This window comes from Bubalus kerabau, chromosome 9, assembly GCF_029407905.1.
Source record: "Bubalus kerabau isolate K-KA32 ecotype Philippines breed swamp buffalo chromosome 9, PCC_UOA_SB_1v2, whole genome shotgun sequence".
In the NCBI taxonomy this organism is placed as follows: Eukaryota; Metazoa; Chordata; class Mammalia; order Artiodactyla; family Bovidae; genus Bubalus; species Bubalus kerabau.
In genome coordinates, this window is record NC_073632.1 from 53137925 (window position 1) to 53164071 (window position 26147).

Sequence of the window (26147 nt, forward strand, 5' to 3'; positions counted from 1 at the left end):
AACTCCCAGAGCCTGCTCAAGTTCACATTCATTGAGTTGGTGACGCCATCCAACCATCTGGTCCCCTGTTGTCCCCTTCTCCTCCTACCTTCAGTCTTTCCCAGCATCAGGGTCTTTTCCAATGAGTCAGTTCTTCATATCAGGTGGCCAAAGTTAGGATTCTGGGAGTTGAATATGTGCACAAATTACCTAACCTCTTGGTTCTACATTTTTCCCTTCTGTAAAATGGGGATAATAATAATGAGTATTATTATTAATAATAATAATGAGTTTCTCAGAGTGTTGTAAAGGTTATATGTGAAAATGCATGTTAAATGCTTAAAATAGTACCTGGCTTATAGGTGCTTTAATAAACGTTAGCTAATTTATGATTATAATAATAACTGTCTTTATTTAATCCTCAGAATTAGCCCTTCCAAGTAGGTATGATTTCCCCCACTTTACAGGTAGGAAGACTGAGAGGATTACATGTAGGAAGTTCTGAGAGGATTGGTAATCCCCTTCAGGTCACAAACCTAGTAGTGATAGATCTGGGATTTCAAAACATTGTTCATCAAAATTCAAAGCCTGTATTTAAATACATTACTTCTGTGTAATGTTTTCTCCTCGTTTACCTAGATTTTAGGAATAATCAGCATTAAAATGTCAAGCACTTACATTCTGGTCTGTGTACTAAAAATGAAATATACCCAGTAATGAATATAACAATAGCAACATTTTATTCAAGATGTGGAAAACTTCTAGAAGTATGGATAAAATTATACATTTAGTTTTGGAAAGGGAACATTTTTTCTTATTGGAAGAACAGATATTAAAAGGCAAAAATTAATCTTGCACAAGTTATTTTCATAAAAATATTTTATTAAGAATTGGTTGAAAGTGGTATTTAAGTCTTTTGAAGCAAAACTAATATTTAGCTCAGATAAAGAAATTTACTGGTGTCCTAAAAATTGCATGAGAGAGAACCTCTTTGTGGTGTTGGATATTGATCATATTTATCTCTTTAAACTGTTGGCTTTTCTGGTTTTGCAGCACCCTGATTCTCCTTTAACTTTCCTAGCTGTGTGTATCATTTGGTAATAAGCAAATTCTCAGTATTGACCTGTGATCATAAACTTCTCCATTCTTGGTGTATGTCCCTGTATCTTTAATATCTTGAACATGAGATATTACCTTGTCTCCTATATTATCTTCATTCATGACTCTTGCCAGTGTCTCACCTGCAGAACATTCTAGTATTTATTTCCAAGCTCTTAGTAGTTATATCCCTATTAACCTTAAATTCATAATTTATAAGATCTCATTTGTTATCTTCACCAGTACCTTCTAGGAATTGGGGTAGATAGTGGTGGGGCAGGGGATTCCCCCTCTAAGCTATTTCTGATGTAAATTTCTGTCCTTAGAGTCCTTCTCTTAAAGGAGTAATGTCTTTCAGATTTTCTTTATTGTTCTTTCCTACCATGACCAGGACCATATCACTCAATTACTAGCATTTCAGCTGCTATGTAGATGGCCTCCATTTATCTTGGTACTACTCTCATTTTAATTACTGCATTTACCATGCTATTTCTCTGACCAGGTACCTTCAGTGGCCATTGTGTCTTGACTCAAAGGATCCATAATTATGTCCTTGATTTACTTACAAAAACTTATTTCCTTCAATGTATATAGGGTTATGCTGGCACCTTCACTGCATCTTCCAGGGGATGTGGTTTCTTTTGTGCCTTTTTTCTTGTCTCCCTTAGCCTGGTGTGCTTTCTTTCCTCCTGCTTGAGCAGATCCTACCCACCTATAAGTCCTGGTTCAGACCAGGATCCATGAAGCCTTTGTACTCCACTCATCTGCACAGTCTCAAAATTCTTGGTGCACTGTGATCTGTACATTACTGTTTAGAACTTGGTATCATTATATGTGTTGTATTGTTTCAGTGTTAGTCTCATCTCTTTATACTGAACAGTTTCTAGCAGTGAAATTTTTACAGCTCTTATGTTACCTGGAGTATCCGCACATTCTAGGTACTTGGTAATACTTTCAGATTAATAAAATTACAAATCACTTACAGTTTGCATATCTGGCAAATGAACGAAAGGTAGAGATTATCTTAACTGTTCACAAGATCTTATTTTTCAGTTTTTAGGGTAGAGGAAGGAAAGAAAAACAGTTTAACAAATTCCATTTTAGTTGCTGCATATGTTCGAAGGATAGAAGTTAGAATTAGGTGTAAAGATTGTTTTCATGGAAAATTAAATGGAATATGCAACATAATTTTTCTGGATATGGAAATTCATTTTTACAAACCTTTTGGGGTTTAAAAGAAATTGAGTGTTCAATTGTGTGTCTGATATTAAATTCTTCTTATTTATCAAGTCTTCTCTGTAGATAATGCAGGGAATTAAAAGAAATACACTATCTAGGTAGCAAAGTATTTCAACTTAGATTGGCCTTTTTGTGAATAGTAAATAAAATGTCGGAACATTATTTAGAACTAATTATAAATGTATAAGAATGATTATTTGTAGAAAGGACATTTAGAATGCTAGTTAAGTAAATCTGATAGTTAAGTGACTGCAATCCTGCTAACATATTTCACTGTTATTTGTTGGGGTAGCCATTTAAAGATCGCTGTGAATGGTTCTATGAACATTTGCATTCAGGACAGCCAGATTCAGACATGGTGCACAGGCCAGTGAATGAAAATGATATCCTGCTGGTTCATAGAGGTATGTTTAGAAATGATGTGTGTATAAGACACAAAATCCTAGTTTTTGTAAATTTTAGTATGTAAAATTAACCACTGCTACATATTTAGATTCTATTTTTAGGAGTAGCTGTGAAGTTGTGTCAAAAGCAAATTGTGCAAAGCTAAAGCAAGGAATTGCTGTACGGTTCCATGGAGAAGAAGGCATGGTGGGTATACAAATAAGTGTTGTTAAGATCACTGTCTATAAAAGATTGAAAAGCCTTTGCATAAAGTTTAATATTTAATTGATAATGGAAGAAATTTAATGTTATTATAATTTAGAAAAAATTTCACCATTATATTTCTATTGATACTTAATCTTATTTTCTTGAACTCAGGGTCAAGGTGTTGTCCGTGAGTGGTTTGATATTCTGTCTAATGAGATAGTCAATCCTGATTATGCATTGTTTACCCAGTCAGCTGATGGTAAGTTGTACAGTTGAGATGACTTTTTCTGTGATTTGTCACATTTTCAGACTGCACTACTTCAGTGCCTTTTATCCTTTGATTTCTACAGTAGCCTGTGAGCTAGGGTGACTGTTCCCTTTTCATAGATGAGGAAATTGAAATTCAGAGTTTTTGTCTATGGTAGCCATTCACAAGTGGTAGGATCATGAATAGAACCTGACTCAGCATAGCATTCTTTCCTCTATAAGCAGTTGGTTCTCAAATGCTTATCTCACGTACTGTTGCTGGCCTCAAGGAAGTTTTCATCAGTTATTTGTAAAATAAAGCTAAATTTATTCAATTTAAGGCTTGCCCTTTAGTCTACTTTTCTTGAATTAAAATTTCCTTTTATAAAATGGTACTAGTAGATGAACTTTTAAAAAATATAAGTCCTTGTTTGGAAAAATTAAAATTTGCTAACCCTATATGAGTTTCCAACTCTTGGAAGTTTTTTGATCATTAAAAGCAAGTCTAGAAGTCATGGTATTAAATCTTAACTTATAGTATGTTTACATTATTATAGTAACTTTGTTTTCAGTCCTTTTAAAAGATTGACGTGGTAACTAAAAAGCTTTTATTTAATCATGTAATACAGATAAAAGACTCTTCCTTATTAAATGTTGTTTGCTGCCTACAGACTTACAATTTGATATTGTAGGCTAAAGGGCTTCCCTGGTGGCTCAGACGGTATAGAAATCTGCCTGCATTGTGGGAGACCTGGGTTCAATTCCTGGGTGGGGAAGATCCCCTGGAGAAGGGAATGGCAACCCACTCCAGTATTCTTGCCTGAGGGATTTCATGGACAGAGGAAACTGCTGAACTGCATCTATGGATTCCTAAGAGTCGGACACAACTAAGTGACTAACACACATACATTGTAGACTAAATGGAAGTGGTTACCACCTCATGTGTATAAGATATACCTGAGAGTTTTCTAACTTAAGAAGACTTACATCCAAGTGAAGGTGGGATTTCAGTTTTTAAATGCTTTGTACAGTTGCTTTTGTTTTCTGAAAAATTTTTTTTCTCAGTGTTTAAATTTTTCTGTAAGAAGAGAGTGTCTCATTAATTATAGTTTCTGATTTCATTCAACCAAGCCACCAGAAATCTCCACTGAATAAGAAGGATGACTATAAGAGAAGCAAGTGGGGCTGGGCTTCATGATGCTAGGCAAATGCAGGAATTCACCTGTTTGATGGGCTCCTCAAATACACTTGGTCTATTTGAAATTATTTAGGAATGTGGGACTTGCTGCTTTAATTCTGTAACCTTTTGATTATTTTTCTCTGAGATAAATTGGCATCTTTGTGATTTTTATGACAAATTTGATGAAGCCCTGGTTTAGCTATTTAGACCTAATCTCTGAAGCAGGATTTAGCATTCAGTTCAGTTCAGTCGCTCAGTTGTGTCCAACTCTTTGCGACCCCATGAATCCCAGCACGCCAGGCCTCTGTGTCCATCACCAACTCCCGGAGTTCACTCAAACTCACGTCCATCGAGTCGGTGATGTCATCCAGTCATCTCATCCTCTGTCGTTCCCTTCTCCTCCTGCCCCCAGTCCCTCCCAGCATCATGATCTTTTCCAATGAGTCAACTCTTTGCATGAGGTGGCCAAAGTATTGGAGTTTCAGCTTCAGCATCAGTCCTTCCAATGAACACCCAGGACTGATCTCTCTTAGGATAGACTGGTTGGACCTCCTTGCAGTCCAAGGGACTCTCAAGAGTCTTCTCCAACACCACAGTTCAAAAGCATCAATTCTTTGGCACTCAGCTTTCTTCACAGTCCAACTCTCACATCCATACATGACCACTGGAACAACCATAGCCTTGACTAGATGGACCTTTTTTGGCAAAGTTATATCTCTGCTTTTTAATATTAAGACATTGTATTTTAGATTTATGTCTTTTCTTTATAGTCCCTTATTCTGAGCTGTCTCTTTAGTTTCATATCTGAGAAATATATTTGGTGTGAAATCATTAGATTTCACAACAGATGTACTTACTCATTCCTGCTGGCTCAGTTGCTAAAGAATCCGCCTGTAATGCAGAAGACAGCCTGCAGTGCAGAATATCTGGGTTTGATCCCTGGGTCAGGAAGATCGCCTGGAGAAGGAATGGCACCCTACTCCAGTATTCTTGCCTGGGAAATTTCAGGGACAGAGGAGCCTGGCAGGCTACAGTCCATGGGGTTGCAAGAGTTAGACACAGCTTAGATATTAAACCATCACCACCACTTACTCTACAGATTTATAGCAGATAATATGTTGAAGCATATAGACCATAAAGTTTGTGACTCGTCCTTTTCATAAGCCATATAAGTTTTCTCTTTGGGGTTATATTATTAATAAATTAAAAAGTAGATGAAAACATTTTCTTGTTCTAGAAAGTTACATTTAGGATTCCCAAATATGGGAGATGCTTGGGTAGACCTAATGTATACAGTAATTTCTTTAAAACGTGCTTTCTAATTAAATTAAGATGCTTATTATAGAGCAGTAGTCATGGAGGGGAGGGACCAGTGCCTTTGGTGTGTTCTACTGAATGTCAGTCCTTGTGCTGTCCTTTTTGCTGTGATCTTGGGCTTATAAATACAATATTTCTGCAGCTCAATTCCCTTATTTGAAAATGGCGAGTACCTGTGGTTTGTAATATAGAGGGAAATCAGCTGATGTCTAAAAATGCTTAGTCCAATGCCTGGCACATAGAAATCAGAAATAAATATTAGGGGGCTATTATTACTCTTCTGTGAAAATGATATTTTCTTTTTGAATATGTTTTTTCTGAGATGATGAAATGTCACAGCTTACGGATTTGAACTTAAAGCATGACATAAACTTTATATTCTGTCTTAATTCATTTTCAAGTTAAAAACTTATGCATTTCCTGAAGACTTTTCCCCTTATTTCCTTTTTGTTCTTTTGATTTCTCTATATCTATTCTTTTTGATAATTCACATTTCCTGGTAAGTACTTAAAGAAGTTATGTACAGACTTATGAGGGGAAATAGGTAAAATTGTGATTATTCTCAGAATGTTGTTATTTTTGAAATTATATTTTTTTGTCTTTGAAGTGTTTCTTCATCTCACAAAACTTTGCTTTGACTTTTAATACCCAGTCTTACATTGTGACTGGGAATGATTCTCAAAAGATACTTTACAGGGGCCCTTTTAAGTCATTCAGCTGTAAGTATCCATATATGTACCTTACATTTAAGTAAACTTACTGGTTATGGTGATTTAGTCCAGTGCCAGCACTGATAAAGACCAGCGAAGCACAAAGAGTTTATGGATGCTCCTGTTGAATAGTTTCTTGTGTATCTGTCATGTCATCCAGCAAGTGAGACAGAGACTGCCCTTGTCTTGGTCGCTTTCATGTCTTTAGTTCCCAGCACTGTGCAGGGGTTAGAGGTGATGCTCATCGATGGGTATTGAATAAATTTGGCCAACAAACAAAATATGCTCAATAACCAAACATTTTACTTTCCAATACTTTGCTTTTCCTTTACTTATTTTTTGATGTTATTTCATTAGATTTATCAGTTCTTCTTTCTTTTTGCCCAAGTTGCCTAGAAGAGAAATATATAGGATGATCTTAATAAATATTTGTTGAGTGAATGAGAGAATTTGTAATTTGAGGTAGTGATCACATGAAAAGATAAGAAAAGAGAATTGAAATCTTGCTGTTCAGGTTTTTCCATTGCACTGTTTTTTTTTGAGACTGTTTCATTGTGGTAAAATATACATAACATAAAATTTACCATTTTAACCATTTAGAAGTGTATACTTCACTGGCCTTAAGTATATTCATCACTATCTGTTTCCAGGTTTTTTTTTCCCCACATAAATGGAATTGCACTCCATTGCACTAGAGTTTGGCAGTAGTAACTATTACTGATACTGTTTTAACTTTTATACCTCAGTGGTACCTATTCAAACTTGTTTATTTGTTACGATGAAAACAGTTGTACATTTAGAAATTTTAGTTATTCTCTTACAGTGCTCTATTCTCTGAGGAACAAAATGAGGTGAATACCTGCTACACTGGGCACGTATAGATGAATGAGACAATGTCTGCCCTAATTCACAGCCTAAATAGTTATTTCCACATTGCTTGGGAAAATGTGAACATGTGTGCACGTGTGTTTGTTTATGTGTTTCTAGGATCTCTCTGACACATCTTCCAGCTACCTTCAGTGAAAAGTATTCTAAAATTTTCTCTCTGCACAGGCTTCCTTTAATAAGTATATGAAAATTAATGATTATCTTTAGTATTTTCAATTCCACTGTTAAATATCCCACACAGAACCTTCTTACAGAAGTTTATGCACAATGTAACCTTAGCTTTGCTGAAGTTGTCTGTGAACTAATAATTTACCTGCATTGAAATGATCTCTCTTATACATAATCTTAAAAATAAATTATTTTATCTTGATTTTAATAGGAACAACTTTTCAACCCAATAGCAACTCCTCTGTAAATCCTGATCACTTGAATTATTTCCGGTTTGCTGGACAGATCTTGGGATTAGCTCTGAACCATAGGCAACTGGTGAACATTTACTTCACGAGATCATTCTATAAGCACATTCTTGGTATGGCTCTATTGTTATTTCCATAGACATAAATTTAAAGTGTTTTTTAATAGTCAGGGAAAGCTAAGTAAGCCGTAGCAGTTGAGTGAATAATTTTTATTTTGATTGGAGATTTATTTGATTAATGTTATTTTGCTCTGCTATTTTGCTGTCTGCATATGTAAGGCATTTGAGGGCCTGACAGAGAGGAAAAAATAATCTACATTTTTGATAAAAATTTTTTCCCATTTTAGTGTATATATGTTTATGCTAAAAATGCGTTTTAATATGAATATACTTAAGAGAATTGGCACTTTTAAAAGTTTATAATAATTTCCTGAAGAGCTGTTTCAAAGAAAGGCTAATTGTAGAAATGTGGCAGTAACATAAGCTTAAATTTACAGACTTCCAAATTTAGGAATTAGCGTTCATTTAAATCATGCTCTGAATTGGATTGTAATATTTTGCAGTTTTACAGAGTATCTGTAGAGGGCAGTGTTTCACCATTAAACAGATAAGGAAAGGCAGAAACATTTAGAATATAACTGCTGTACGTTTGCATTTTTAGGTATTCCTGTGAATTACCAAGATGTGGCATCCATTGATCCAGAATATGCCAAAAACTTGCAATGGATTTTAGATAATGATATTAGTGATTTGGGTCTAGAATTAACTTTTTCTGTTGAAACTGATGTGTTTGGAGCAATGGAAGAGGTGCCCTTGAAACCCGGGGGTGGAAGTATTCTTGTAACACAAAATAACAAAGTAAGTATTCAAATTTTTACCTTAGCCATTGTTTGCAACTTAGCCCTGATATTTTGCTAATTGCTCTAAAGTCTTGGCACTAGCTAGAAAAACTTTTACTGTTAGAGTTTTGTAACATTTATAGCAGATAAAATATTTAAACTGAGTAAACCATCAAATAAACTTCAAATTGTAAAGGATCATTTCCATGCTGTGTTAGATATCCTGAGGCAGTTTCTTAAGCAGCCTAGAGCACAGTTCAGTTGATTGTGTAAGTTGGGCATGTGCATATCAAACATGCGATTAGAAATACAAACTCAAATCAATATCATATTTGCACTAAATCAGTGTTTCATCTTTTAAAAGTAAAATATTGAGTTCTAACACAGAAAAAATTCCAGTGTTTAAACTTTGTACACACTTTTGGGATCCACTATATTCTGTTAGACCTGTGAATTTGATTTTTTTTTAACTTTATAACTTGATTATTTTTATTTATTATTATATCTCCTGTTTGTATATATATTTTTAAAAACTTGGTGCATGTTTTAAATTACACTGTTAAAAGTTATATTACTTTAATATATAATATGGGCTTCCCTTGTGGCTCAACTGGTAAAGAATCCGCCTGCAATGTGGAAAGCCTGGGTTCAGTCTCTGAGTTGGGAAGACCCCCTGGAGAAGGGAAAGGCTACTTACTCCAATATTCTGGCCTGGAGAATTCCATGGACTGTATAGTCCATGGGATCACAAAGAGTCAGACACGACTGAGTGACTTTCACTTCTTTTTTTCAATATATGTTTTATGTTTTGATAAATTAGGAAATTGAGAGTCAGAAAATCTGATTTTGGAATTCCAGTTTGGTTACTTAGCAGCAGCAGCAGCACTTACCAGCAGCAACTTATGGTAAAACAGAACTAAAACCTTTTTCCTTTCTTTTCATTGGATTTTAGTTCCAAGACTGCTTCAGGATCAGCTAACTATAAAAGTAATAATCATTGAATCATTTTGTAGATTAAGACTTAATGTAATTTTTGTTTGTTTGTTTTTTTAAAGGCCAAAAGACTTGGCCATATTTTAACCTCTTTGAGCTTCAGTTTTCTATTCTGTATAACTGGAATAATAACACCTTCCATGCAGAATTGGTACCAGCATTTTGTAAACTGAAAAACACAACTCAAACATTAGTTGTTATTGAATAGTTTTCTATAAAAATAGATTATTGGGTTTCACATATCTATAGGAATGAAGACCTAAGTTAAGCTATGTAATTTTACTTTTTGAAACTTAGATACTATACATATTAAAAAAAATACATGAAATTTAGTTTTGGAAAATAAAATTAGGAGCTGAGTTTTTGCACATTTATACTTACTAATTTGGTCTACCCTCTCAATTTACACATGAAGACTCTGAAGTCTGAAGAGTTAATGGTAAAGCTGGAGCCAAAACCCAGGTCTCCTAGTTTCAAGTCTAATGTTCTTCATCCTGTTAGCAAAATTAATCACATTGAGGAAGATTTTTAATATATTTTTAATATAATGAATATGTTTAGCTCTAGAAGATTAAAATGCTTTTAAAATAGCAAAATTAGATTGATGAATTTGTCAGTGAATGGAAGTATTTTAAAAAATCTAATTATTAGATTGTCTGTCTCATAGTACTTTCCAAGTGGCACTAGTGCTAAAGAACCCACATGCCAGTGCAGGCGAAATAAGAGATGTAGGTTTGATCCCTGAGTTGGGGAGATAACCCTGGAGGAGGGCATGGCAACCCACTCCAGTGTTCTTGCCTGGAAAAAGCCCATGGACAGAGGAACCTGGTGGGCTGCAGTCCATTGGGTTGCAAAGAGTCAGACATGACTGAAGCAACTCAGCACGCACACACTAATAGTGCATTTATTATTTTATTTTACACTGGATACTTCCTCTCAGTTAGGGGTATAAAGTCATAGAATAGAATCTTCATTATAACCAAGAGATTGCTTTTCATGAGAGACCCTCATACATGACTCCTGTCTGTGAATATACTGTTTGGTAGGTGGATCTGTCATTCCTCTCAGATACATTTTATATGAGGAAGTATAAAGGCTTATTAGCAATTGCATTGGTAAGTAGCTATATTTATACTCGTATCTCCTAACAGCGTCCCTCCCACTTTGATGTGATTTTTGTTTAGATTTTAAAAATATGTTTTTTTATTAATTCTTTTGCTTTGTATCTTTCTGTTGAAATATAGAACAAAGGAACATTTTTAATAATAACAAATACAAATACACTTATATTAGGTTTATACTCTTGATCATGGTCTAGCCTGACGCTAGAATAATCCTGTAACATTAAAAAGCTTGGAAGTTTTGTTTCTAAGTTTAACGCTATACTATTGACATTGTTTTGTTAATGACAGGCTAACTGCTTTTTTGTTTTTAATTGGAGAATAATTGGTTTACAATGTTGTATTGGTTTCTGCCATACAACAGGGTGAATCAGTCATAACTACATGTATATCCCCTTCCTCTTGAGCCTTCCTCTCACCCTGCCCACCCCTGTAGGTCATCACAGAATGCCAGGCTGGGCTCCCTGTCTTATATAGCAGCTTCCCACTAGCTGTCTGATTTACACGTGGTGGTGTATATATGTCAGTGTTACTTTCTCATGATGAGCTTCTGTAACAGAGGATCTCAATCACTAATATGTTAGTTCTCAGCTTTTGTATTTCTAATATAAACAATTGCCACAATAAATTGAGCCTTTTCATTTTCTAATATTACCAGTAAGCAATAAGCAAGCTGATTTTTTAAATTAAAAATCTTTGGAAATATCTTAAATTGATCACTTGATTTAGAATTCAGTTTACAAATAAAATTTTCAAATTGTCTTCTTTAGACATGTTATTTTTAACATATACTTCTGTCATGAATTTTTGTTATTCTAGGGCCAGCCTTTTACTTATTTATAGATGAAAAGTTATAATTGTCACGTTTGGAGTCAACTTCAGAATTTGTAAGCATATTGAATCTTAAATGACTTGCCAAGCTTGTTAGTAAGAAAAGTCTATGTAAGCTGATCTCCACATGGGGGAGTCATTTATTCCTGTTTTATTGAAAGGCTTTGGTAATTATAGACTGAAACCAAACAGGCAAAATACATTTGTTTAAAAAAAGTACATGAATAAATACAGGTAATATAGGGAGAACAATATATATCAGTTCCACATTTGAAATAAAATGCTCTTCTAAATTTAACTTTGTATCTGTGATTTGTTTTAAAATCTAGAAGAAAAAAGCCCCCTTTCGTTTCACTTTAGAAAATGACTGAATTACCAGGGGATGAACATTTACATTTAAATGGTATTTTCAGCTTTTTAAAGAAGAGCTTTTTTCTTTCACTTTTCATTTTCAGTTTTAAATTCTTGACCAAATGGTGTTAGGAATGAAATATTTTTGTTAGACCTTGAGTTATAGTTCTTAGAACTGAAGAGTAAGCTTTGTGGCTTTTAAGCGTTAATACCTTTACCCTACTGATCATAAAGTTCATTCAGGCTAGGAGGGGAAATAAGTGAGGTGAGATGGGACAGGATATCAGGGAGTGTAAGAAATAGCATGGAAGTTGAGTTGCAGAGGAAAAGCATTAAGTGATCAGATAGGAGTAATGAAAGGGAGAAAGAAACGTTCTGGGCATATAGGAAAGCACAGAGATGATAGAGCATGATGTTTCGGTAAGCACGGGTAGGTCAGAGTTGTAGATGTTAGCTTAGACTGCACAGTAAGTGAATAGGAGAAGATGAGGTGAAGGAAGTAGACAGGGGCCAAATCCTGAAAGACATTGCATCCACCATTAGAAATCTGAAAGTTACTCTGAGGGCTAGGGGATGATTGCAGATGCTATAGAGGGCAATATGATTGAATTTCTGTTTTTAAAAACTTTTTTTTTTTTTTTTTTAAAGAAAAACAGCACCAGTCTCAGCTTGGATTGTGAAGAATGAGTTGAAATGGGGCAATGTTGGAGTTGGGACAGCTGATAGGTGATGGTGGAATTGGTGTTGGGGAGCATGCATAAGGGATTTTATAAGACAGTGGGAACAAGGATAGAGAAAATGAGATAGCTTTTTAGGATGTAGAATTTATGGAACATGGTATCCATACTAGCTGTTTGGGAAGGTGAAAAAGAAGAACTGGAGGATGAGCTGCTTAGGTGGATGGGCTCCAGAATGACAAGTGGTATCATTATCCTCCTAGCCATTAACCTCATCATAGCATTTGTATTTTCTAGTGATAGTAATAACCACTGCCTATTGAATACTTTGTGTATATTTTATGTATTTGAGTTGTGTTCTTTGTGCGTTTCTCATTTACTGTAACAACCTTTTGAGGTAATTATTTCTATTCCTTCAGTGTGGAAACAGCTTTAATAATAAAAGCATGTGATATTTATTATGTGCTTATAATGTGCTAGGCACTGGTAAAGGTGTTTTATTTGTATTAACTTAAACAATCATATGAGGTCTAGATACCCATTTCTGCAGGTGAGGAAATAAGCATGGTGAGGTTATAAATTGCTTTCCTCCAAATCGCAGGGTAGTAAATGGTGGATGTGAATCCAGACAGTTTATAAATTTCAAGCCAGAGCTTGTAACTATGACACTGTATTTCTTTAGAAATTAAATAACTGTCTAAGGGCTTAAAATTGGTAACTGGTAGACCCTCAGTTTAAATTGAGTTCTGTATGGTTGTGTAACTGCTGGGTCTTTTATCTACTAAGGCAGTGAATATGAACAAGGTAACAAATACAAATTTAGTATGCTTTCCAAATTTATGGTTAGCAAAGGGTAAGGGTGGGGAAGGAAGGAGGGATAAATTAGGAGTCTGGGATTAGCAGTTACATACTACTATATATAAAACAGATAAACAACAAGGACCTACCCATGGAGCACAGGGAACTATACTCAATATACTGTAGTAACCTATGATGGAAAATAATACAAAAAAGAATACACACACATACACGTATGTAACTGAATCATTTTGCTGCACATCTGAAACTAACACCATTTTGTACTTCAATTTGAAAAACTTGGTATAGTTTCCTCCATTTCATTTTTATTTGGTTGTTCTCAGTGTGTATGTTAACTGTGCTGTGCTCAGTCGCATCTGACTTTTTGTGACCCCATGGACTGTAGTCTGCCTTTTTGTGACCCCATGGACTGTAGTCTGCCAGGCTCCTCTGTCCATGGGGATTCTCCAGGCAGAGATAGCAGAGTGGGTTGCCATGCCTTCCTCCAGGGGATCTTCCCAACCCAGGAATCGAACCCAGCTCTCCCACATTGCAGGCGGATTCTTTACTCTCTGAGTCATCGGAGAAGCCCAGTGTGTGTGTACTTATTATTATATTTTATTGCCGGTTTCATTTAATTTATTTCATATACAGACACATATGATGCCTGTACTAGTAAAAAATTGAAACCTCTCTATATAGATTATTGACTTAAAGTGGATTGCTTATGTGTGTTTTCAGAAAAGTATACTATGAAAGATCTTTTAGTACTCTGAAAACTTAAAACAGTTTAGGTCTAAGGTTCTCAATGTTGAGTGTATTTTTCGATTTGGGTTTTAAATTATCTTTAGTATCTTTTTGTCAACAATGGAGAATATATTTTTCTTTGCATTTTAGTTCATATATTCTAAAAGTTCACTTCAAAGATCACCAAATCTATATAATGGTAATCTGAAGAATCACTGTTTTCAATGACTGAATTTGTTCCAAGGAAACTGAAGTAATAGGATATTTATCATACTATCAATCTTTATAGCTTAATTTGTGACCTTAAAAATAATATACTGGTAAAGGATAAATTATTGTAAAAGGTTACATTGTTTAAATGTGCCTCTCTTTTCTTATACCTACTTATTCATGCAGAAGAAACCTGGTGTCCTTTGAGTTTTCCCTGAAGAAATTTTCAGTAAGAATTCTTACATATGATAGCAATAGTAATCAAGTGGATAAGCCCAGGAAAGAAGCTTTTATTGTTAAAGGATTTATATTCAAACAGTGAATTGCATTGTGCCAGTTATAATGCCATTTAAACTGTTCATTTAAAACTAAAAATAATTATTTCAAACAATTTTACGGATGTGTCCAAGATTATCAGTTTACTTCGAGGGGGATAAGAACATCTTGCTTTCACTATTAAAAGTTAACTATTGGTTAAGTAAGTATATCTTTTAAGAAATAGTGAAAAAAATTTTAAAGAGGAAAAATAGCTTTAAAAAAAGGTGTCAGTTTTCAGCATTACCACTACTCCTCATAAAAGACATAATTTAGACTCAAAGCCTGAAAATAAGTTAAAATTTTAAGGAAGATTTCAAGGTATGATATTGTTCATTCCATAGATTTAAAAGACTAGGAGATTTTAAAACAAAATGTTTCTGTAACTACCTATGTAATTTAACTAGAATATTATATCTGAAAACTGAATCTCAATCTTACTGTTTTTATTTTTTCCCCTTTGCAGTTATTTTTTGCTTACCTATCTTATATGAGGCTCGGGGTTGAGCTTGAAAGAATTTGCTAAGGCTCTTTTTTATTTTTATGATAGCTTATGGTGAACGATGTCAGATTCGTGATCTCTGAAGATTTAGCTTCGGGACCAGGGACCAGGCTTGATCATTCAAGAGCTTTTGCATAGCAGAGTTTTATTAAAGTATGAAAAGGGACAGAGAAGGCATCTGACATAAACATCAGAAGGGGGACGGAAGAGTGCCCTACTGGCTAGTCTTAGAAAAGGGAGTTACATACTTTTAAAATTGCTTATTACAATAAATCAAACGAATGTCTCAAGGTTGTAAAGATCTTACTAGACCCACTCCCGTAATTTACATTTTAAGATAACAGGATTAGCCAGAAGGTTTTCAGGAAGGAGAAACTGTCCTCAAGGAGGATACATTGTTGTTATATAATCCTTAGCACAGAGTTTAAGCTGAGTTGTTTGTTGTCTCATCATCAGTTCCAGGCTTAAAGAAAAAAACATTTTATGTGACTAAGACTAAGAATGTAGAGAAAAGATGTTTGTCCTTTCTTCCTCCTTGAGAATCCCAGACCCCATCTCCACTTCAAGAGCCCCAGACCCCTTTCTCCTCTTTGAGGACCTCGGACTTGTTATCAACCTGCCTAGGAATTGACTCAGGTGCCTGTGCTGAGACTTTCTAAGTTGAAAACTTTGTATAATCACAACTATTTCACCAGAGCAGGTACTCACTCAGATTCTTTAGTGTAGTTAATTCTCCAGTTTAATTCTGTGATATCTGGTATTATTTTATGCCCTCAAAGGATTAACAAAACTCAGGTAGGAGCAAATATGACTCCTAGGATGTGCTATCTGTTGGCGATAAAATATCCTTCACCCCTGAGTTATGTCATCTCTTTAAATACCTTAGAATTAAGTGAGATTTTAGGTTTCACTTATATTTCATGTTTATTTGAGCAACTCTTTATGCCAGTGTTTTGTGGACTGATGGTCATCTACATGTTGACTGTTTCCTTAGAGCATTTAAGATATTTGATGTAGTTACTCAGAAGCATGAAATGTAGGGGTGAGTCACTTGGCCTTTGTAGGGACTGTAGCCAGTGTAGTATTTCTGCACAGTATGAATAGTAAAAATATTAGTGTATAATGATAGTTGATGTTCATACTAATAATTGTATTATCAAGAACATGTTAATATGTGTTACTGTCTTTGAGGATGTGTTCTGTAAGGAAGCAGGGAAACATTTTAGAAACAGTTGGATTAGATTTTTTTCTATTAAACACATTTATCTTTCAGCTGTCTGAAAACTTACTTTACTAAACAACTCAGAAGAATTTGTGCTGGCTAGGATTTTATTATTTTACTGCGAAATAACTTAGACCAAGATTTTTCCATATTTAAATTAATATGGAGACTGGTATTTGAAGGAACTGATTTTTCACAAATTGATATCCAATAACTATGGACCAGAGCTACAAAAATAAGTGTGGGAAATAGTATATTTGTGAAAATTAATTTTTTAAAACGGAATGTATGTGGAAATAATAGGAGTTAATTGATAGAAAAGTGTGTACTATTCAGATAAATATGGGATGCAGTGGCAAATTAAAATAGATAAAACTATACTTGAGCAGTTCATGCTTCATAATTTGAGGTGTTGATTAATGACTCAAGTGAATAGTACCTTAAGATAATAAAAGCAAGATCTCTTGAGAGAAATATATAATTAATGAATGGAGCAGAAAAAATTTTAGTATTTTCATGAAGCAGTTTAGTTTGAGCAGACATCAATTAAAAGATAATCATGTGTTAGTGCAAAAATCATTGGTAGCTATTATGTGTATATTTTATTTCTTAGATTGGATCCTGAAGATTCAGTTTGTGTTTCTGTTTGATTGGCACACGTTTCTGTGTCCCCCTCTCTCTAAATAACTGGATGTAACTTGTAGAATCTGATTAATTCCTATTCAGTGGAGAAAAACCTTTGGGTGGTTGGGAGTGGGATTTGGAGTGAGAGTAGATTGAATAGCATGGTGATAGATGGTAATAGATGGTAGCTTTCCTCATGCCAGATTGCAGAAAGAGCCATGCAGGGTTGGGGAAAGCTGTGAGCAATCCACTGTGACATTTCTGTAGCTCTGAGATGTATGGAGAATTCATAGCTGGAGTCATGTACAACGTGTTGGCTCAGTGCCTGTGGGTATTTTTTAGGGGTTGAGGGGAACAGTGTCAGATTAATAACCCCCCAAAAAAAGATGAAAAGAAGGAACCTAAAATAGGCTTTCTCTCTCTGCGCTTAGAGCATTCATTCCTGGGAGGTGAGAACTATATACAGATTGCTTTTAATTCTTGAAGTTTCACTTAGATGGGTAATTTAAAACGTAAGAATAATAATGGGAATTGGCAACCCCCTCCAGTATTCTTGCCTGGAGAATCCTGTGGACAGAGGAGCCTGGTGGGCTGCAGTCCATGGAGTCACAAAGAGTCGGACATGACTGAGCGACTAACACACACACACACACACACACACACACACACACGAATAATAACAATGATAGGGTTTATATACAGAAAGATATGGTCATTCACTTTGATTTGAGCCAAAATACATTTTTTTACTGCTGGTTAAATTTTAAGTGGCACTATTCTTGATGATGTAGATTTTAAATGTGTCAAGATAGCTTACCATAACTCAGAATGTTGTTGTTTAACGAAGAATAGGCTGCACTTAATTGAGTCATTTGATCAAGTTCAAAGTATGTTTTAAATGAATTTATTGAATGTATACTCATCAAGTTATTTGTTGAACAGAAAGCAGCAGCCACATTTTTAAGAGGATCAGTTCAGTTCAGTTGCTAAGTCCTGTCTGACTGTTTGCGACCCCATGGACTGCAGCACACCAGGCCTCCCTTGTCCATCACCAACTCCTGGAGTTTATTCAAACTCATGTCCATTGAGTCAGTGATTCCATCCAACCATCTCATCCTCTGTCATCCCCTTATCCTCCTGCCTTCAGTCTTTCCCAGCATCAGATCTTTTCAAATGAGTCAGCTCTTCACATCAGGTGGCCAAAGTATTGGAGTTTCAGCTTCCACATCAGTCCTTCAAATGAATATCCAGGAGTGATTTCCTTTAGGATGGACTGGTTGGATCTCCTTGCAGTCCAAGGAACTCTCAAGAGTCTTCAACACCACAGTTCAAAAGCATCAATTCTTTGGCACTTAGCTTTCTTTAAGGTCTAACTCTCACATCCATACATGACTACTGGAAAAACCATAGCCTTGACTAGATGGACCTTTGTTGGCAAAGTAATGTCTCTGCTTTTTAATATACTGTCTAAGTTCATCATAACTTTCCTTCCAAGGAGTAAGCAGCTTTTAATTTCATGGCTGCAGTCACCATCTGCAGTGATTTTGGAGCCCCCAGAAATCAAGTCAACCACTATTTCCACTGGTTCCCCATCTCTTTGCCATGAAGTGATGGGACCGGATGCCATGATCTTCATTTTCTGAATACTGAGCTTTAAGCCAACTTTTTCACTCTCCTCTTTCACTTTCGTCAAGAGGCTCTTTAGTTCTTTTCTGTTTTCTGCCATAAGGGTGGTGTCATCTGCATATCTGAGGTTATTGATATTTCTCCCGTCAGTCTTGATTCCAGCCTGTGCTTTATCCAGCCCAGTGTTTCTCATGATGTACTCCGCATATAAGTTAAATAAGAAGGGTGACAATATACAGCCTTGACATACTCCTTTTCCTATTTGGAACCAGTCTGTTGTTCCATGTCCAGTTCTAACTGTTGCTTCCTGACCTGCATATGGGTTTCTCAAGAGGCAGGTCAGGTGGTCTGGTATTCCCATCCCTTTCAGAATTTCCCACAGTTTATTGTGATCCACACAGTCAAAGGCTTTGGTTTAGTCAATAAAGCAGAAATAGATGTTTTCTGGAACTCTCTTTTTTTTCAATGATCCAGCAGATGTTGGCAATTTGATCTCTGGTGCCTCTGCCTTTTCTAAAACCAGCTTGAACATCTGGAAGTTCATGGTTCACGTATTGCTGAAGCCTGGCTTGGAGAATTTTGAGCATTACTTTGCTAATGTGTGAGATGAGTGTAATTGTGTGGTAGTTTGAGCATTCTTTGGCATTGCCTTTCTTTGAGATTGGAATGCAAACTGAGCTTTTCCAGTCCTGTGGCCACTGCTGAGTTTTCCAAATGTGCTGGCATATTGAGTGCAGCACTTTCACAGCATCATCTTTTAGGATTTGAAATAGCTCAACTGGGATTCCATCACGTCTACTAGCTTTGTTTGTAGTGATGCTTCCTAAGGCCCACTTGACGTCACATTCCAGAATGTCTGGCTCTCGGTGAGTGATCATACCATCGTGATTATCTGGGTCATGAAGATCTTTTTTGTACAATTCTTCTTTGTATTCTTGCCACCTCTTCTTAATATCTTCTGCTTCTGTTAGGTCCATACCATTTCTGTCTTTTATTGTGTCCATCTTTACATGAAATGTTCCCTTGGTATCCCTTTTCTTGAAGAGATCTCTAGTCTTTTCCATTCTATTGTTTTCCTCTATTTCTTTACATTGATCACTGAGGAAGAGCTGAGGATATATACTGGTAAACAAACAGAACCTCTTCTTGCAGAGAGATTGCAGTCTAATGAGACATTTAAGAGAGAAAAAAAAAGCAGTAAGTATACAGACGATGAGACCTGAACAAGCTGTGTTTGGGGGATAGAGTGAGGGAACAAAGGGGAAAGTGGGAGGAAATGAGATGAGAGGGTAAGGCAGAGGTTGGGTCGTTTGGGGCCTTATGGACTAGGGAAGGAATTTGGACTTTACTCCAAGTGTCATGGGAAGTCATTGTAGGGTTTTTGAAAGGAGGGTTATGTGATCTGAATTATATATAAAATATATATATATACACACACAGTTTAAAAAGTTGCCCTAATGTGGAGAAGAAGAAATACAGAGGCAAACATGGCAGCAGTGACACCAGATAGTCTAATATCCAGATGAGAGATGGTGATGGCTTGAACCAAGGTGCCACTGGTGGAGGTGATGCCACAAGATCTGACTGAAAATATTTTTGAAGATAGAGTTGATAGTACTCGCTGATAGAAGGTGTGAGAGAAACCTGGATGATTGACTCCTAGGATTTGGCCTAAACAGCTTAGTGAATGATAGATTACTCTTTTGCTGAGATGTGTGAACATTGGTGCCAAATTAATTCTAAACCTTTATTTCTAAAATGAGAAATGGTCAGTAGTATCTTAAGTATGTGAATTAAAAAAAATAATCACAGAAACTTTTTTTTTAATAGGCGGAGTACGTCCAGCTTGTCACTGAACTGCGAATGACAAGAGCCATTCAGCCTCAGATCAATGCTTTTTTACAGGGCTTTCATATGTTCATTCCACCATCCCTCATACAACTTTTTGATGAATACGAATTGGTAAGGAAAAGCATCAGTTCTTTTGCTGTTAAAACACAACACAAAACTCCATATGATGTAATTTAGAAACAATTTTAGTATACAATAATGAATGGAATAATGTAGAAAATATGGTAAACCATTAAAATGTTCATGTTTAGGGAGTTGTAAGATTTGTGATTGTGCTTCTGTAAGGGTTAATAACTAGGTTAGCAGTTCTTTTTTTTTTTTTTTTTTTTCTCTTTTTTTTTTTTAAATTTTATTTTATTTTTAAACTTTACATAATTGTATTAGTTTTGCCAAATATCAAAATGAATCCACCACAGGTATACATGTGTTCCCCATCCTGAAACCTCCTCCCTCCTCCCTCCCCATTCCATCCCTCCGGGTCGTCCCAGTGCACCAGCCCCAAGCATCCAGTATCGTGCATCGAACCTGGACTGGCAACTCGTTTCATACATGATATTTTACATGTTTCAATGCCATTCTCCCAAATCTTCCCACCTTCTCCCTCTCTCACCGAGTCCATAAGACTGTTCTATACATCAGTGTCTCTTTTGCTGTCTCGTACACAGGTTTATTGTTACCATCTTTCTAAATTCCATATATATGCGTTAGTATACTGTATTGGTGTTTTTCTTTCTGGCTTACTTCACTCTGTATAATAGGCTCCAGTTTCATCCACCTCATTAGAACTGATTCAAATGTATTCTTTTTAATGGCTGAGTAGTACTCCATTGCGTATATGTACCACCGCTTTCTTATCCATTCATCTGCTGATGGGCATCTAGGTTGCTTCCATGTCCTGGCTATTATAAACAGTGCTGCGATGAACATTGGGGTACACGTGTCTCTTTCCCTTCTGGTTTCCTCAGTGTGTATGCCCAGCAGTGGGATTGCTGGATCATAAGGCAGTTCTATTTCCATTTTTTTAAGGAATCGCCACACTGTTCTCCATAGTGGCTGTACTAGTTTGCATTCCCACCAACAGTGTAAGAGGGTTCCCTTTTCTCCACACCCTCTCCAGCATTTATTACTTGTAGACTTTTGGATCGCAGCCATTCTGACTGGTGTGAAATGGTACCTCATTGTGGTTTTGATTTGCATTTCTCTGATAATGAGTGATGTTGAGCATCTTTTCATGTGTTTGTTAGCCATCTGTATGTCTTCTTTGGCGAAATGTCTATTTAGTTCTTTGGCCCATTTTTTGATTGGGTCATTTATTTTTCTGGAGTTGAGCTGTAGGAGTTGCTTGTATATTCTCGAGATTAGTTGTTTGTCAGTTGCTTCATTTGCTATTATCTTCTCCCATTCTGAAGGCTGTCTTTTCACCTTGCTAATAGTTTCCTTTGATGTGCAGAAGCTTTTAAGGTTAATTAGGTCCCATTTGTTTATTTTTGCTTTTATTTCCAATATTCTGGGAGGTGGGTCCTAGAGGATCCTGCTGTGATGAATGTCAGAGAGTGTTTTGCCTATGTTCTTCTCTAGGAGTTTTATAGTTTCTGGTCTTACGTTTAGATCTTTAATCCATTTTGAGTTTATTTTTGTGTATGGTGTTAGAAAGTGTTCTAGTTTCATTCTTTTATAAGTGGTTGACCAGATTTCCCAGCACCACTTGTTAAAGAGATTGTCTTTAATCCATTGTATATTCTTGCCTCCTTTGTCAAAGATAAGGTGTCCATATGTGCGTGGATTTATCTCTGGGCTTTCTATTTTGTTCCATTGATCTATATTTCTGTCTTTGTGCCAGTACCATACTGTCTTGATAACTGTGGCTTTGTAGTAGAGCCTGAAGTCAGGTAGGTTGATTCCTCCAGTTCCATTCTTCTTTCTCAAGATTGCTTTGGCTATTTGAGGTTTTTTGTATTTCCATACAAATTGTGAAATTATTTGTTCTAGCTCTGTGAAGAATGCTGTTGGTAGCTTGATAGGGATTGCATTGAATCTATAGATTGCTTTGGGTAGTATACTCATTTTCACTATATTGATTCTTCCAATCCATGAACATGGTATATTTCTCCATCTGTTAGTGTCCTCTTTGATTTCTTTCACCAGTGTTTTATAGTTTGCTATATATAGGTCTTTAGTTTCTTTAGGTAGATACATTCCTAAGTATTTTATTCTTTCCGTTGCAATGGTGAATGGAATTGTTTCCTTAATTTCTCTTTCTGTTTTCTCATTATTAGTGTATAGGAATGCAAGTGATTTCTGTGTGTTGATTTTATATCCTGCAACTTTACTATAGTCATTGATTAGTTCTAGTAATTTTCTGGTGGAGTCTTTAGGGTTTTCTATGTAGAGGATCATGTCATCTGCAAACACTGAGAGCTTTACTTCTTCTTTTCCAATTTGGATTCCTTTGATTTCTTTTTCTGCTCTGATTGCTGTGGCCAAAACTTCCAAAACTATGTTGAATAGTAATGGTGAAAGTGGGCACCCTTGTCTTGTTCCTGACTTTAGAGGAAATGCTTTTAATTTTTCACCATTGAGGATAATGTTTGCTGTGGGTTTGTCATATATAGCTTTGATTATGTTGAGGTATGTTCCTTCTATTCCTGCTTTCTGGAGAGTTTTTATCATAAATGGATGTTGAATTTTGTCAAAGGCTTTCTCTGCATCTATTGAGATAATCATATGGTTTTTATTTTTCAATTTGTTAATGTGGTGTATTACATTGATTGATTTGCGGATATTGAAGAATCCTTGCATCCCTGGGATGAAGCCCACTTGGTCATGGTGTATGATCTTTTTAATGTGTTGTTGGATTCTGATTGCTAGAATTTTGTTAAGGATTTTTGCATCTATGTTCATCAGTGAATTGGCCTGTAGTTTTCTTTTTTTGTGGCATCTTTGTCAAGTTTTGGTATTAGGGTGATGGTGGCCTCATAGAATGAGTTTGGAAGTTTACCATCCTCTGCAATTTTCTGGAAGAGTTTGAGCAGGATAGGTGTTAGCTCTTCTCTAAATTTTTGGTAGAATTCAGCTGTGAAGCCGTCTGGACCTGGGCTTTTGTTTGCTGGAAGATTTTTGATTACAGTTTCAATTTCCGTGCTTGTGATGGGTCTGTTAAGATTTTCTATTTCTTCCTGGTCGAGTTGTGGAAAGTTGTACTTTTCTAGGAATTTGTCCATTTCTTCCATGTTGTCCATTTTATTGGCATATAATTGTTGATAGTACTCTCTTATGATCCTTTGTATTTCTGTGTTGTCTGTTGTGATCTCTCCATTTTCATTTCTAATTTTATTGATTTGATTTTTCTCCCTTTGTTTCTTGATGAGTCTGGCTAATGGTTTGTCAATTTTATTTATCCTTTCAAAAAACCAGCTTTTGGTTTTGTTGATTTTTGCTATGATCTCTTTTGTTTCTTTTGCATTTACTTCTGCTCTAAGTTTTAAGATTTCTTTCCTTCTACTAACCCTGGGGTTCTTCATTTCTTCCTTTTCTAGTTGCTTTAGGTGTAGAGTTAGGTTATTTATTTGACTTTTTTCTTGTTTCTTGAGGTGTGCCTGTATTGCTATGAACTTTCCCCTTAGGACTGCTTTTACCGTGTCCCACAGGTTTTGGGTTGTTGTGTTTTCATTTTCATTCGTTTCTATGCAAATTTTGATTTCTTTTTTGATTTCTTCTGTGATTTGTTGGTTATTCAGCAGCGTGTTGTTCAGCCTCCATATGTTGGAATTTTTAATAGTTTTTCTCTTGTAATTGAGATCTAATCTTACTGCATTGTGGTCAGAAAAGATGCTTGGAATGATTTCTATTTTTTTGAATTTACCAAGGCTAGCTTTATGGCCCAGGATGTGATCTATCCTGGAGAAGGTTCCATGTGCGCTTGAGAAAAAGGTGAAATTCATTGTTTTGGGATGAAATGTCCTATAGATATCAATTAGGTCTAACTGGTCTATTGTATCGTTTAAAGTTTGTGTTTCCTTGTTAATTTTCTGTTTAGTTGATCTATCCATAGGTGTGAGTGGGGTATTAAAGTCTCCCACTATTATTGTGTTATTGTTAATTTCTCCTTTCATACTTGTCAGCATTTGTCTTACATACTGCGGTGCTCCCGTGTTGGGTGCATATACATTTATAATTGTTATATCTTCTTCTTGGATTGATCCTTTGATCATTATGTAGTGACCATCTTTGTCTCTTTTCACAGCCTTTGTTTTAAAGTCTATTTTATCTGATATGAGTATTGCTACTCCTGCTTTCTTTTGGTCCCTATTTGCATGGAAAATCTTTTTCCAGCCCTTCACTTTCAGTCTGTATGTGTCCCCTGTTTTGAGGTGGGTCTCTTGTAGACAACATATGTAGGGCTCTAGGTTGTTCCGCCGGGAACAATCAGAGGCCGGCCCTGGGCTGAGCTCCCAGGTCCAAGCCACTCAGGTTCAGGCACTCGGGTAGTCCTCAGAGGTGCAGACTCGGTTGGGCCTGCGTTTTGTGCTCTTCCCAGATCCGAGCAGCTCAGGTGATGTGTTTGGCGGGCGCCAATGCTGCGACCTATCCCCTCCCCGCCACTGGGTTATCTGGGTGTAAAACCAGCGCACCTTCTCAGGCAGATGTTGACCGTCCAGACCCCCAAGAAGTTTTAGTTAGCAAAGAAGCCGGCTTACAGTTTTATAGATGGTGTCTCTCTTGGGCTGCGATTGCCCCCTTACAGCTCTGGCTGCCTGTCACCGGAGGGGGAAGGTCTGCAACCGGCTATCTCTGTTCAGTCCTTTGTTCCGTGCGCGGGCCTGGCAGTGTCTTAGGTTAGGGCTGGCTTTTCGCGTGGTAGATATCCCACAGTCTGGTTTGCTAGCCCAAATTATTTCGCTCAGATAGCGCTCAGGACATTCCGGCCGATTCTTACTCTAAGGGACACAGCCCGCGCCGTGCTTCCCTGCCCAGCCCCCGCTTGCTAATGCCGTGTGCAGGCGTCTGCGCTGCTTCTCCGCTGGGGGAGTTACCGTAGGGCTCACAATCTGCGATTTTTAATTGTTTATTTTTTTTTCCTCCCTTTTATGTTGCCCTCTGTGCTTCCAAAGCTCAGCACAGATTCGGCAGTGAGAAGGTTTCCTGGTGTTTGGAAACTTCTCTCTTTTTAAGACTCCCTTCCTCCCTCTTTTGTCTCTTTTTTTGTCTTTTATATTTTTTCCTACCTCCTTTCGAAGAGTTGGGTTGCTTTTCTGGGTGCCTGATGTCCTCTGCCGGCATTCAGAAGTTGTTTTGTGGAATTTACTTGACGTTTAAATGCTCTTTTGATGAATTTGTGGGGGAGAAAGTGTTCTCCCCGTCCTACTCCTCCGCCATCTTGGCTCCTCCCCCCTAGGTTAGCAGTTCTTAATGAGAAGTAGAGTATAGGTGGTGATTAACAAAAATGGAATGTATTTCCAAAGTGTTCCACATGGGAGATGATGAAGGCCAATCTTCCGAAAGGCATTATTTACATTATTTCTGAATTTTTTTATTTGGTAAAGGAAACTTCTTGTACTTCCAAAAGGAAAAATTGATAGAAGAATTTTCTTGTTATATTTATGTCATCTTCTCTAGCTTATTTCATCATATATTTGTTACTAATTTTCCATCTTGAGCCTGTATGGAGTCCACTGTCTTTGCTTGCCTCTAGTCTCTCATGAATGTTTGTTTTGCTTCTTTAATTTGCCTGCTTTTTACTGTGATCTAATAGTTTCTGTTTTTATGTGATTTATGTT

At 36.3% G+C, this 26147-nt stretch overlaps 1 protein-coding gene across 4 annotated transcripts in view; it reads left to right on the forward strand.

Annotated features, from left to right (window-relative positions):
• HACE1 (HECT domain and ankyrin repeat containing E3 ubiquitin protein ligase 1) overlaps nt 1-26147 on the forward strand; it is a 125384-nt gene that overhangs the window by 80452 nt on the left and 18785 nt on the right. For all 4 annotated transcript variants that reach the window (XM_055535347.1, XM_055535349.1, XM_055535348.1 and 1 more), the window contains 6 exons: nt 2609-2720; nt 2810-2907; nt 3079-3166; nt 7628-7777; nt 8325-8521; nt 20350-20481. In XM_055535347.1, the coding sequence (XP_055391322.1) occupies nt 2609-2720; nt 2810-2907; nt 3079-3166; nt 7628-7777; nt 8325-8521; nt 20350-20481 (777 nt within the window). The remainder of the gene's footprint in view (nt 1-2608; nt 2721-2809; nt 2908-3078; nt 3167-7627; nt 7778-8324; nt 8522-20349; nt 20482-26147) is intronic.